This window comes from Gadus chalcogrammus, chromosome 2 (assembly GCF_026213295.1).
Source record: "Gadus chalcogrammus isolate NIFS_2021 chromosome 2, NIFS_Gcha_1.0, whole genome shotgun sequence".
Lineage (NCBI taxonomy): Eukaryota > Metazoa > Chordata > Actinopteri > Gadiformes > Gadidae > Gadus > Gadus chalcogrammus.
Genome location: NC_079413.1, coordinates 20,612,209 through 20,623,977, shown reverse-complemented (window position 1 = coordinate 20,623,977; position 11,769 = coordinate 20,612,209). Strand labels below are relative to the sequence as shown.

General features: G+C 48.5%; 1 protein-coding gene across 1 annotated transcript; it reads right to left on the bottom strand.

The window, feature by feature from the left end:
• Positions 1–219: 219 nt before the first annotated feature.
• LOC130398334 (casein kinase I) lies at positions 220–11,073 on the bottom strand. Its single transcript, XM_056604912.1, has 10 exons — positions 10,801–11,073; positions 6,810–6,900; positions 6,538–6,648; positions 5,983–6,131; positions 4,277–4,505; positions 2,141–2,311; positions 1,506–1,654; positions 978–1,170; positions 685–824; positions 220–295 (listed from the first exon to the last, which is right to left on the bottom strand). The coding sequence occupies exons 2-10, from the start codon at positions 6,883–6,885 to the stop codon at positions 263–265; spliced, it is 1,251 nt and encodes a 416-aa protein (XP_056460887.1). The 5' UTR covers positions 6,886–6,900; positions 10,801–11,073; the 3' UTR covers positions 220–262.
• Between the last annotated feature and the right edge of the window lie 696 nt (positions 11,074–11,769).

Sequence of the window (11,769 nt, the reverse complement as noted above, 5' to 3'; positions counted from 1 at the left end):
GAACATCCTTACTGTACCGAAAGCCGTATGTTGTGGTTTCTCTTTTTTCCGTCAAATGTACTTATTGTAAGTCGCTTTGGATAAAAGCGACATGACCTGAATGTAAATGTAAAAACATCCAGGTAATTCAGCGGTTCATCGTGGACCTGTGTGTTCCCCATACGGGTTGTCTTAAGGTCTGAAGGTGTGTTGTAGCGGTGCTGCTGCTGCTGGGGCCTCACCTGTTAAGGTTTCATTTACAACGCGAGGGGGTCGGAGGTCGTCACTTCCCCATGTGCTCGTACGGCATGCTGACCTGCAGCACACAGGAGGAACACGTCAGCGAGCGCACTGCTGACAGGACAGCGCTAGAGGACAGCAGCGGACGCTAGCACTAAAGGTTAGCATCACACGTGAGCACAAAACATTAGCATCACATCTGAGCACACTCGGGGGAAAAAAAGGCTACCACAACATGCGGGCATGCTAGTAATGCTCAGCAAAACACACTATTAAAATAGACTAGCACAATGTGCTAATACAACACGTTAGCAGAAAGTTAAATCCAAATATAATAAATATATCAACCAGTCACACATCATCAATAGAAGCTTGATAGCATTGGGCAGCAGTCTCTGATAGTTGCCATGTAGCAATAGCGAGGGCTAGTGTCTATGAATAAAGCGTGTCATCGTAAGTCTCCACCTGTGACGTGGAGATGCGGGAGGGGTCGTGGCGCGCCGTGAGGTCCGAGGAGGACAGGTTGGCGGGCGCCCCTCGGTGGAGCCTCATGCTCACCTTCCTCTCCCGCTCCGCGCGCGAGATGGCCCGCGGCGACGTGTTGCCTGGGGAGCGAGACGGCGGTCGTGAACGGGCTGCGTTCACACAGCGCTTCATAACCAGAGGAGGAGAAGGGGGAGCTAGGGGATCGAACTAGCAACCTTCCGGTTACCAGCCAACCCGTGGGGGTTGCTCACCTGATGGGGGGGGTTGCTCACCTGATGGGAGGACGCGCGAGGCCGGGTTCGACAGGGCCTGCTCGGCGGCGTGCCGGACTCTGTTGGCGGGGGGAGGGTTGGGCCCCGGGGGGAGGACCCGGGTGGCGGACCCCCGTGGCGGGGCCCCCCGGTCGTCCCGCTCCTCCGCCGTCCTGCGCTCCCGCTCACCGTCCTCGGCGGTCCGGCTGGCACCCTGCCGGGACATCAAAGGGAAAACATTCTGTGTTAAGGCGGGAAAATCCGTCACTATAGATATATTAAAACAGCCCATATAAAATGTTATTGACTTTGTATATTAGTTATACAATTACGTTCTCAATGTTTGTTTCTTGGTCTTTTAGAAGAGCGGGGAAACACACATTTAGTAACGTAATTGTTGTACATTACTTATTTTTTAAAGCCGACTTATTCTACAAAAATACATAAATACTCAAAATCGGGACGTAATATTTGGACGACGTCCAGACAAGAGTTCAGTCAACCAAGTCCAGAAGACGAGAGCGGGCCAACAAAGGGTGGCCGACGTACGAATTTGAGCATGTTCCAGTCGAAGACGTAGTCGTAGGAGAAGCCCTGGCGGTGGAACAGGTTCCTGAAGAGCTGGCGCAGGTACGAGTAGTCGGGTTTGTCGTCGAAGCGCAGTGAGCGGCAGAAGTTCAGGTAGGTGGAGAACTCGGCTGTGGGGTCAGACAGGAGGAGGCATGAGGCGGAGGAGGAACGGGGTCTTAACCAAACACAAGCTCTTACATCTGGTTGCTCTTTGCTCCTTCCTTACACAATTCATGGCCCAACTATTAACCAGCACGAGGTAGGGATAACGTTTCTTTCTAGTGCTTCATATTTACCTTACTATTTTACCATACATCGATCCTATAAAAGAGACATGGAAGAGAGTGCTGGTACAATTTGTAGAAGTACTAGGACTTGAACTATAAAAGGCAGACTCACACGGGTATCCTTTACACAATAACTAGATCTATCCATCTATAAAAGGCAGAATCACACGGGTATCCTTTACACAGGACCTAGATCTATAGACCTACATGGGTATCCTTTACACAGGACCTAGATCTATAGACCTACATGGGTATCCTTTAACCAGGACCTAGATCTATAGACATACATGGGTATCCTTTACACAGGACCTAGATCTAAGTACTCACATGGGTATCCTTTACAGAGGACCTCGATGGGCGTGGACATCTTCTTCTCGCTGATGCGCTCGTATTTCTGCCTCTTGGTGGCAGCCTTGAGGCCCTGCCAGGGCAGCGAGCCCAGGTTGAAGTACATGAGGACGTAGCCCAGGGACTCCAGGTCGTCACGCCGGGACTGCTCTGTGGGCGAGAGACAGAGGGAAGACACAGAGAGAGAGGAGAGAGACACAGAGGGAAGACACAGAGAGAGAGAGAAGAGAGAGACACAGAGGGAAGACACAGAGAGAGAGAGAGAGGAGAGAGACAGAGGGAAGACACAGAGAGAGGAGAGAGACACAGAGGGAAGACACAGAGAGAGAGACACAGAGAGAGAAGAGAGAGACACAGATGGAAGACACAGAGAGAGACAGAGGGAAGACACAGAGAGAGAGAGAGAGGAGAGAGACAGAGGGAAGACACAGAGAGAGAGAGAGGAGAGACACAGAGAGAGAGAGAGGAGAGAGAGACAGACAGTGCAGAACATGAATGACTGGTTCTTTGAATAAATACACCTTTTCTGACATTGTAAATCACAGTGAACACATTTTTGACACACACACACACACACACACACACACACGGCGTGGGAGTTGCGCCCGGTCCAACATATTCAGGAGGCATCATTAGGTGCCTCAGCAGATGCTACGGGGCAGAGTCAAGGCGAGCGACAGGTTTTTAGAAGAGCGCCAGTGCAGGCGTGGGAGAACGTGTGTCGGGGGGGTGTCAGCGGTGTCAGGGGGCTGCAGACGACGTGGAGCCAGCTGCCATGACTCACAGCCTCAGACGGAGCCCGGCAAAAAGCAGCAGGGAGAGATGTAGGTCTGCGTCTCTAGGGGGGGCGGTGAGGGGGTGATGGTGGCGGTTCCCCCCATAGTCGCACAGAGGCTATGGGGGGGCCCCACCCTTTTCTTTATTTCAGGTCTTATTGAGGTTGCGCAGCATTTTACTGAGCGGATGGGTTTATGCGAGATTCGCTCGGGACCCATTGCTTGCCCCAGAGGAACTTGCGTTACATCTACCTCTTTTCATTAAGAAGATGCTCTTATCCCAAAGGGACTTGCAGTGAGTATTTCCAGAGATGTTGGTGAGCAGGTGGAGGTAAGGGAATCCTGTGGACGCCTACAGCAGTGGACAACTGGATTAGAAACCAGGAACTTGATCGCCGCTTAAGATGAGAAACAGATCCAGCTCATTACGGAGGAGCGAGGGGGGAAGACGGCCTGAAGTTTGGGGGTAGCTGGAATGTGCATGTATCGTAGTCAGTACTCTACACTAGGGTTGGGAATCACAGGGTAACTCCCGATACGATACTTGGGCTAATATTGCGATTCTGTGATAATCAAAATATATAACGAGACAATCCTATAACGCTACATTATCATAAATGTCAACTATGGATACGAATTGACTATGAAAAGGGCGGAAAGTGCTTAATTTCTTTCTTTATTCATGGTCCAAACTGAGTTTTTCAGTTTCTCGACTTTGGTTAGTTAACTTCCGTTCAAGTTTCCCTCGGTCATGTCTTGAGCTAGTCTGGCCATTGCCAGACCAAGCTCAATCGTAGATTGCACGGTGGTGTGGGGAAGCTGCCGTCGTTATCTTCAGCACAAGAGGCGTGATCAATGGGCCTAGTTCAACTGACTCTGTACACGATTGGCTGCTTGCCGTCACTTGCCTGTCATTGTGTTAAATCAGCCAATAGCGCGCCAAGGGGAAAAGCCAGCTTGGTGATTGGCTCACGCAAAAACGTAGAAATAAATGTATTGCTCTTCTCCAGACCCTTGTGCTGGGTGAAGTCAAATCGCCGGCAGAACGGGCGGGGCTACCCCGTCTAGTGTTGAGCGCCACCTCGAGGTGCAATCGAGGTGGCACTGGGAGCAGGGAAATCCATTTAGAGTGCCCTATTTTATTAATCAAAACATCCGTATTTGGCGGTACCATATCGATTTTCGAATCACATGAAGAAGGTTGATGATACATCGCCATATCAATATTTTGTCCCACCCTGACTCTATACCACCCCCTCTCTCTTAATCCTAGAGACCTCGGTCAGACAACAACAGCGCTGTATGAGAGCTGTGCGTGTGCCGTGCGGGTGCCCCTTACCGATGCCCAGGTGGGTGTTGATGGAGGCGTAGCGCGCCGTGCCCGTCAGGTTCTTGTTCTCGCGGTAGGGGATGTGCTGGTGCGTGCGGGCGTCCCGGTACTTCTTGGCCAGGCCGAAGTCGATGATGTACACCAGGTTGCCCTTCTTGCCGAGACCCATCAGGAAGTTGTCGGGCTTCACGTCGCGGTGGATGAAGTTCTTGGAGTGGATGTACTCGATGCGGCTGATCTGGGGGGGGGGGGGGACATGATTGGAATTTTGGTAAAAAATATATTAAAACAAAAAGATAGTTTTTTTTTTTTCTTTTTTAACATGACTGAACCCCCGTCGATAAAGAGGAGGCACAATTGTTTGAAATGCATGCATTGAGTCTGTACAGAACAGTTGTGGGACCGTTACATTTAGCAGAATAGTTCAAATGAAATCGAGTATTGAGAGAATACATTTTTTCCGACAGTAATGATCTGTCAGTTGACGTTTTCTTGTTTAGGATCATGTTTAACTTTCAAAATTATGCCAAAATAACTGACATTTATTGAAAGCAAGCATAAAAATGTAATCAACTTTTCATATATGGTATCACTCAAGTAGCATGGCCCTTGCATTGTCGTGAGAACGTACATAATGACCCTGTTAAACATCACTAATCTGACAATAGAACACTTCCATCTAGCAGGGTCTTTACAATGACAAGGATGTAATATCTGGACCAGTGGTGCTGGAATACAGACCAGCGCCACTATGTGGTGGCTACATGTCATTCCAGCTAACGGTTAATAATAATCTCAGCTTCAATCTAAATGCCTGTGTGAGCATCCTGTTTGTGAATGTTGACCTTGACCTTTGTAACCCGTGTTGCCATCACATGCTGCACGTCTGTATTCTGTGAGCTGGCCTTTGTTTATAGACCTCTCTCGTTGGCCTAGTTCGGTGCTCGGCCTAGCGTATAGCCATTTGATAATCAATTGATTCTACCTCGATTACTGCAATTTGACATGCATGCCAGATAACATGTTACGTCTTTGAATACAATACAAACCAGACATGACTTCAATCAGCTACACTGCCAAACTGATACGCACCCCCATCACTTCACTTTGCCAGCCTTGCATTTTCAGATTAGAGAAAATGTATATATTATTGCATCTATAGGGTTTAATGTGCACTGATGCTTATGGTTGTCTGATGGCAAGGACTTTTAATGCTATTATTTAAAGACTTTCCTATGCAGCCTTAGGGTGCTGTCGGAGTTGTTAGCTTTATGCTATCTAGCATTGACCTTCCCATGTGGTTACATGGAATTTGGAGTCCTTAGCTAAATGCTATCATAGCATTAATTTCCCCATGCATCATGATGCTTTCTTAATCGTTAACTTTATGCTACCTAGGATTGAAATGGCCATGTAGCACTATGCTGCTTTCCAAGTCTTTAGCTTAATGCTATCTAACATTGACTTCCCCATGTAGCTTCATGGTGCCGTGTGAGTCAGTGACTGAATGCTAGGGCCTACTTCCTCAGGCCTTCTACCATCACATGTCCTGTGGTAGGCCTCCCGTGTCAGTCACTCTTCCAGTGTTTCCACTTCTCTACCTAACGGCTGAAGGGGTTTGAACATGCGAGAGAGTGTGTGCGTGTGTCTTTGTATATGTGTGTGTCTGTATGTGTCTGTCTGCGTGTGTCTGTATGTGTGAGTGTGTGTGTTACCATCTGGTCTGCCAGCAGCAGCACTGTCTTCAGGCTGAACTTGCGGGAGCAGAAGTTGAAGAGGTCCTCCAGGCTGGGCCCTAGAAGCTCCATCACCATCACGTTGTAGTCGCCCTCCGCCCCGCACCACTTTATGGACGGGATGCCAACTTGACACACAGGGACAAACGCACATCAGTCATCCGAACAGGACCAACGTCAACAATATGTTGTCATTTGTCTACTGCAGTACAGTAGTAGTGTGGTGTTGTGTATTTGGTCAACACTACACTCGACTGGACTTCAGCACCGTCGAGTAGAATCTGGTATGATCATAACTACAGAGGGAGCTAGCCCTAGTATCCTTATCTCCTTACCCCCTTTTTCCCCTCACCTAGTCAACTTACCTACTAGTCTCCCCACCTCCAGATATCCTAGTCTCTTATTTTCTTCACCACCTAGTCCCTAACCTCTTGGTCTCATTACCAAGGTCTCATCTTCTAGTCTCCTTAACTCCTCCCCATCATCTTGAGGACCACTTAATCTCCTCGGCTCCTAGGCTCCTAGTCTCCTTACCTCCTCCCTGCATCATCTTGTAGAACTTGCTCTCGATGTGCAGCTGTGGATGCTTGGTCTTCACACACTCAAGCTTGATGGCCACCTCCTCCCCGGTGGCGATGTTGGCCCCTACACACACACACACACACACATTAAATACCATTCTACGATACCCCTGTTATGACGTACAGTCAGAGGGACGTGTCTAAGACACGGCCGGCTGCAGTCAGCAGAACGCAGACGGGGGCTAAGAATAAACATTGCATCACGGTGCGTCCGTTCACGCTCACCGAGGTAGATGTCTCCGAAGGAGCCGCTCCCGATCTTGCGCCCGAGGCGGTACTTGTTCCCGACTCGAAGCTCCATGGTGACGAGGGGGAGCTGGGAGGACACGGGAGAGAGAGTCAGTCAGTCAGAGTGAGAGAGAAGGTGAGAGAGCGAGGCACCAAGGACATGCATCCATCAAGCACCCAACCCCCGACAGGCCTAGGCCCTCCACCTGATAGGCCAACACACCCCCATACACACACCACTGGGTGATTATGTGGATGTTGTGAACACAACTCAGGACCCTTCAGCTGGAAGACAGCCCCTCCCCCACAACACTCTTATGAACTAGCTTAGCTGGACTAGCTTGGTGGCGTGAACTTGCTGTTTGGCAAATTAGACTGACATTTGAGACGTCGATTTTGGTCTTTGAAAGTTGCATCAACTGATCGAATAATGTCAAATACAGAGCAAACTTGAGCCAAAAGGGGAAGGAAGAAGAAAGACATTTGAAAGTTGGCACTGGATTTCTTCCCCTAGCCCTATGGATATCTGTACCGTTTAGTTAGCTATTAATATTTATAACGTATTAATCTGGTTTGATGAATCACTAGGTCACCGATCTGATGACGAACGCCGCATTACGGTTACATTAAAGGTACGAGTGTAATTCAGATAGACGGGATGAAAAGGTTACGTTAAGGTCGATTTTGGAAAAAGAAAAGTGGGCAAGGAAGCCAAGCATTAAAGGAGTTTCCAACCAGAGTTAATCACGTTGAATTGCAACCAATAAACTGGTCTTCAACAATATCTAATATGGCTTCAGCTACTAAGACGCCAACCATAACAACACAGGATTCAATCAGTTGAGGGCTTATTTAAGAGGACAGGGAGAGGGTGTATGTGACAGAGATGATCAACTGAGAACCGGGTTGTGTCGTGTAGAAATCAACTCTGCCTAAAACACCAAGACCGGGTTGTGTAGTATTGAGACCGAATGACTACAACATGAAGACCATGCTGTGTTGTGTTGAGACCGACTGACTACAACGTGAGGCCCGGTTATGTTAAGACCGACTGCTGACTACAACATGGGGCCCGGTTGTGTTGAGACCGACTGCTGACTACAACGTGAGGCCCGGTTGTGTTGTGTTGAGACCGACCGACTGTGACCGAGGGCTGGAGGGGGCCTGGCACGCGTTGCACTGGGGCGTTGGACTGAGGCCTTGGAGCCAGGGCGCACGTGACGCTGGACGAGCAACATGATTTATTTAACCCCCTCTTCACCGCGGAACATTGTGCAGCCTTTGCAAGGCCCAACACACTCTCTCTCTGTGTGTCTGTGTCTGTGTGTGTGTGTGTGTGTGTCCCCCCTCCACTGTGGAGAACCAGAGACAGAGTGAGGGGAAGGCGGGTCTATGGCAGATGTAACCGTGTGTGAGCTCTGAAACCATTCTGGGCGCTCAACTTTATTGATATAATTTATGGATTTATTGTTCCCTTTCAGCATTAACCATTTAAAATATGTAACAAAAGCACTATTATCAGAGAGACAGAGGGAGGGAGAGACAGTTAGCAAACAACTTCATCCTGAACTTAAGCTGGCCACCACATGGTGATCATATCCCATAAAAGAAGCTCAGCTAGAAGTCATGCGTCAGTAATTGAGGTGTTGTTAAAAAAATAAATACAATAACTCCATGACCTCATTGCTTTCGTTCTCTCTCATCTGTCTATGTGTGCGCTACGGCTGAAACCAACCCACTTCCTGTTGACGTTGTTCATCTCAAAGCACTCTTCAATTATCCCTCCGTTCTGTGAAATCATCAACTCGACGGCCCCAATAGAACCGGCTCACCAGTCAACCGTGAGCTTTCAAAGGGTATCAGCAGGTCATTGATTTGTTATACCCCTGGCTACCGTCATGCAAGGCCATGTCTACACTACACAGACCAAAAGTATGCATGGGAAACTAAACTATCGACTCCCACACACTACATCGGTTCCAGAGAGTTTGGTCTCGAGACTTGTTCCCCATTGGAGGAATTTGAAAACCCGTGAAAACTTTTTGTTTTCAAAAGGACCCACATGATTGTGGAGCAGACTGGGCCCAAAAGACGTCATGTCCATGGTTAAGGCCTTCCAAAGCCTCCGAGGGAGGAGGCAGGGTGTTAGCTAGGTATGATCAGCCCTACTGTTCTGCCAAGAAGAGGTGGCAGGATGAATCAGCGTGCAGAGGGTCCGCTGGATTAGGGTTAATCAAGAGTTAGCGTCCATTAAACCAGGAGAGGCTCCAGCCAAAGACTTGCTCGTAGGTAGTTTACGCTACCTTACCCAGACTGACACTCGATGCACACCGTGGGTCATTGTAGGTCTCTCGGAATTATGGCTCAATTCACAACACACGATAGCAAATGCAATTGACTATCATTTCATTTATGATAATTTTGATCATAAACTAAATGCTTCTGTCATTCTCAGGCAAATATAAAGACCAAATCAAATGCTACCTGTAGCATTGGCGAACAAATCCATGAATAAATAAGGAAGCTTAGAAAGTCTTGGGGGATACAGTGAACAGAATTTCAGAGCAACATACATGTCCTGTCAGATGGGTCTTTCAAGGACGGACAGTGAATTCTGAGATCATATTTTAACTTGAGCCACGGGCACTTTAAGATACACATAGCTACACACGGGCTGGGAAACAGGAAGTATGGAAGATAAACCATAAAAAAGGCAAAGCAGTCAAATTCCAAACGCCATGCTAAGAGTTCCAACTAACGGTTGGTTTCACATTGCAGCATAAACCAATTGAAGGTCTGGTATTGGACCAGGGATGAGACCAGTGTCGCTTCAGACCCCGTACTTTGACCATTTTAAAGGCCCAGCCATAATTAGTCTACTCTGCAAACCGAGCAGCAGACCACGTCAGCTACACATCCCAACTCAAAAGGGGAACAAACTCAACACACGCACACGGACAGACACAACCATAATATTGAACACAGCTAAATAAAGCTGCCAGCAGTCCTGCGGTCTTTAACACACCAAGGGTCTGGAGGTCCGGGGAGCAGGTGGGTTCCCGGTGCTGTACAGGGGTGGCCGTCCATAAATCAGCTGCGAGTTAATTAACCTGACACGCAAGCTCCTCATCAAGGGGAGACTGCCATTTGTACACGGTCAACCCGCCGTGACACACACACACACACACACACACACACAACACACACACACACACACACACACACACACACACACACCACACACACACACACACACACACACACACACACACACACACACACACACACACACACACACACTTTAGGAGAGGCTTTGAGGGACCCGGAGCATGAGGAGATTTATAATTCAGCCCCCAAGCATCCACCCAAACCCGAAATATGCAACCACCGGGCGGAAAGACACAGGGAATGACCGCGTTCAGTGAGCACCACCCCGGCACAGTCTCTAGTGGTCCACTGACTCTCCAGTCCCTTCAAGCAGCGGTACTTTGGACTGTTTCAAGTAGCAATTTTACGGGGCAAATTCAGTCCAGTCCCCCGTATTGATGCAGTCGAAGCGGGTTGAAACGCCTTAAGAAATAGCCTAAACCGAGTACTACGATACGGACTTTATCCCAACGTTACACACAACCAGGCTTAACGTCGACGTTGACGTAAACGTTACATTAACCTAACGTAACGTTAGCTCAGCCGCAATACCCGCTCCGTATCGGCCTCGGACAGCGGAGAACCGTGTCCCCGAACCACACGCCATTTAAATCACAATATACACGAAAAAGACTAAGAAATAGACATGGGTGCGTTGTGTTTCGGGGGCGTTTAACCCGGTAACCGCACCCTTGTCCGGAGTTAGCCCGTGGTTCATAGCCCTTTCTACCGACCCCCTCCCCCCCTCTCTGTCTCGTAGCCGTGAATACAACTCAGGGATCCGGGCGAATCCGGCCACCTTTCCCCCTCGATTTCCCCCATTCCCCGTAATGTGACTTACCCGATATTAGGTTTATCAGAAAGCTTGATGGGTGGAGATAATGTTCCGGTGGTTGTCAGTCAGACAGGTTCATAGGGGACGAAGGATTGGAGCGGATTGTCGCGGAGTTCATACCCGGCTTGTCGCTCTCGTTCCGTCGGCTGCGCTCCGTGTTGTGGTCCCCGAGCAGCAGCGTCGAGGAGCCCGGCGGTGTTGCCAGATTGGGCCAGATTTTCCACCCAATCTTGCAACCCTGTCTGTACCAGTTCAGCCAGGGTTGCCAGATTGGGCGGGAAATGCGGCCCAATCTGGCAACGCTGGAGCCTCGTTCCTCGGCCGTGCTCCGCGCGCGTCTGTCTCCCCCTCTGGTCTCGCGACGCATTATTGACAACAGCGGTGATGTCATCGCCAGCGGGCCTCGGAGTGAAGGTTTAAGGGAGAATCCCACCCAAAACACCATTAATAATGGATAATTTACAATAATAATAATTAACAATAAGGCCATTATTTGGGACATTGTGACTAATCATTTGGCTGTTGGGTAATTGTTGACTGATTAACTCTGAAAGGGGCGTTAGTTAATCAAAAATATTCCCCGGTCAAAATTTTCACCCAGTGCATGTTTGAATATATCCCATAAGAAAAGTTGTTCCTCATTAAAAACAATTAAATCATTCTGTAGTGCAATAGGGTTATTTACCTCTCACTGATAACTGTTCATTCAGAATATTACTATTTATTCTTCAGAAGAACACGTTCAAACATTTATGCACTTTAGAAACACTGATAAAAATAATTCAGTATACATATCGTTTCTTTGTGTTTTCTTTCCCGTTTGATGTTAACTTGACCCTGTTTCTGTATTGCAGCAGAATGCCATTGTTTGGGACATTGTGACAAATCATTTGGTTGTTGACTCTGACAGGGGCGTTTTTCCCATGGACATAATTACTGTTTATGGTTATTTTTTTCCTGAAACCCTAAGAAATA

What these genes read in the sequence shown, in the direction of transcription:
- LOC130398334 (XM_056604912.1), bottom strand. Translation starts at nt 6,885, where the DNA reads ATGGAGCTTCGAGTCGGGAACAAGTACCGCCTCGGGCGCAAGATCGGG. An exon ending in CAAGATGATGCAGGGAGGAG is followed by an intron (nt 6,132 to 6,537) that starts GTAAGGAGACTA and finishes CTGTGTGTCAAG; the next exon opens with TTGGCATCCCGTCCATAAAG. An exon ending in TGCTGCTGGCAGACCAGATG is followed by an intron (nt 4,506 to 5,982) that starts GTAACACACACA and finishes CCCCCCCCCCAG; the next exon opens with ATCAGCCGCATCGAGTACAT.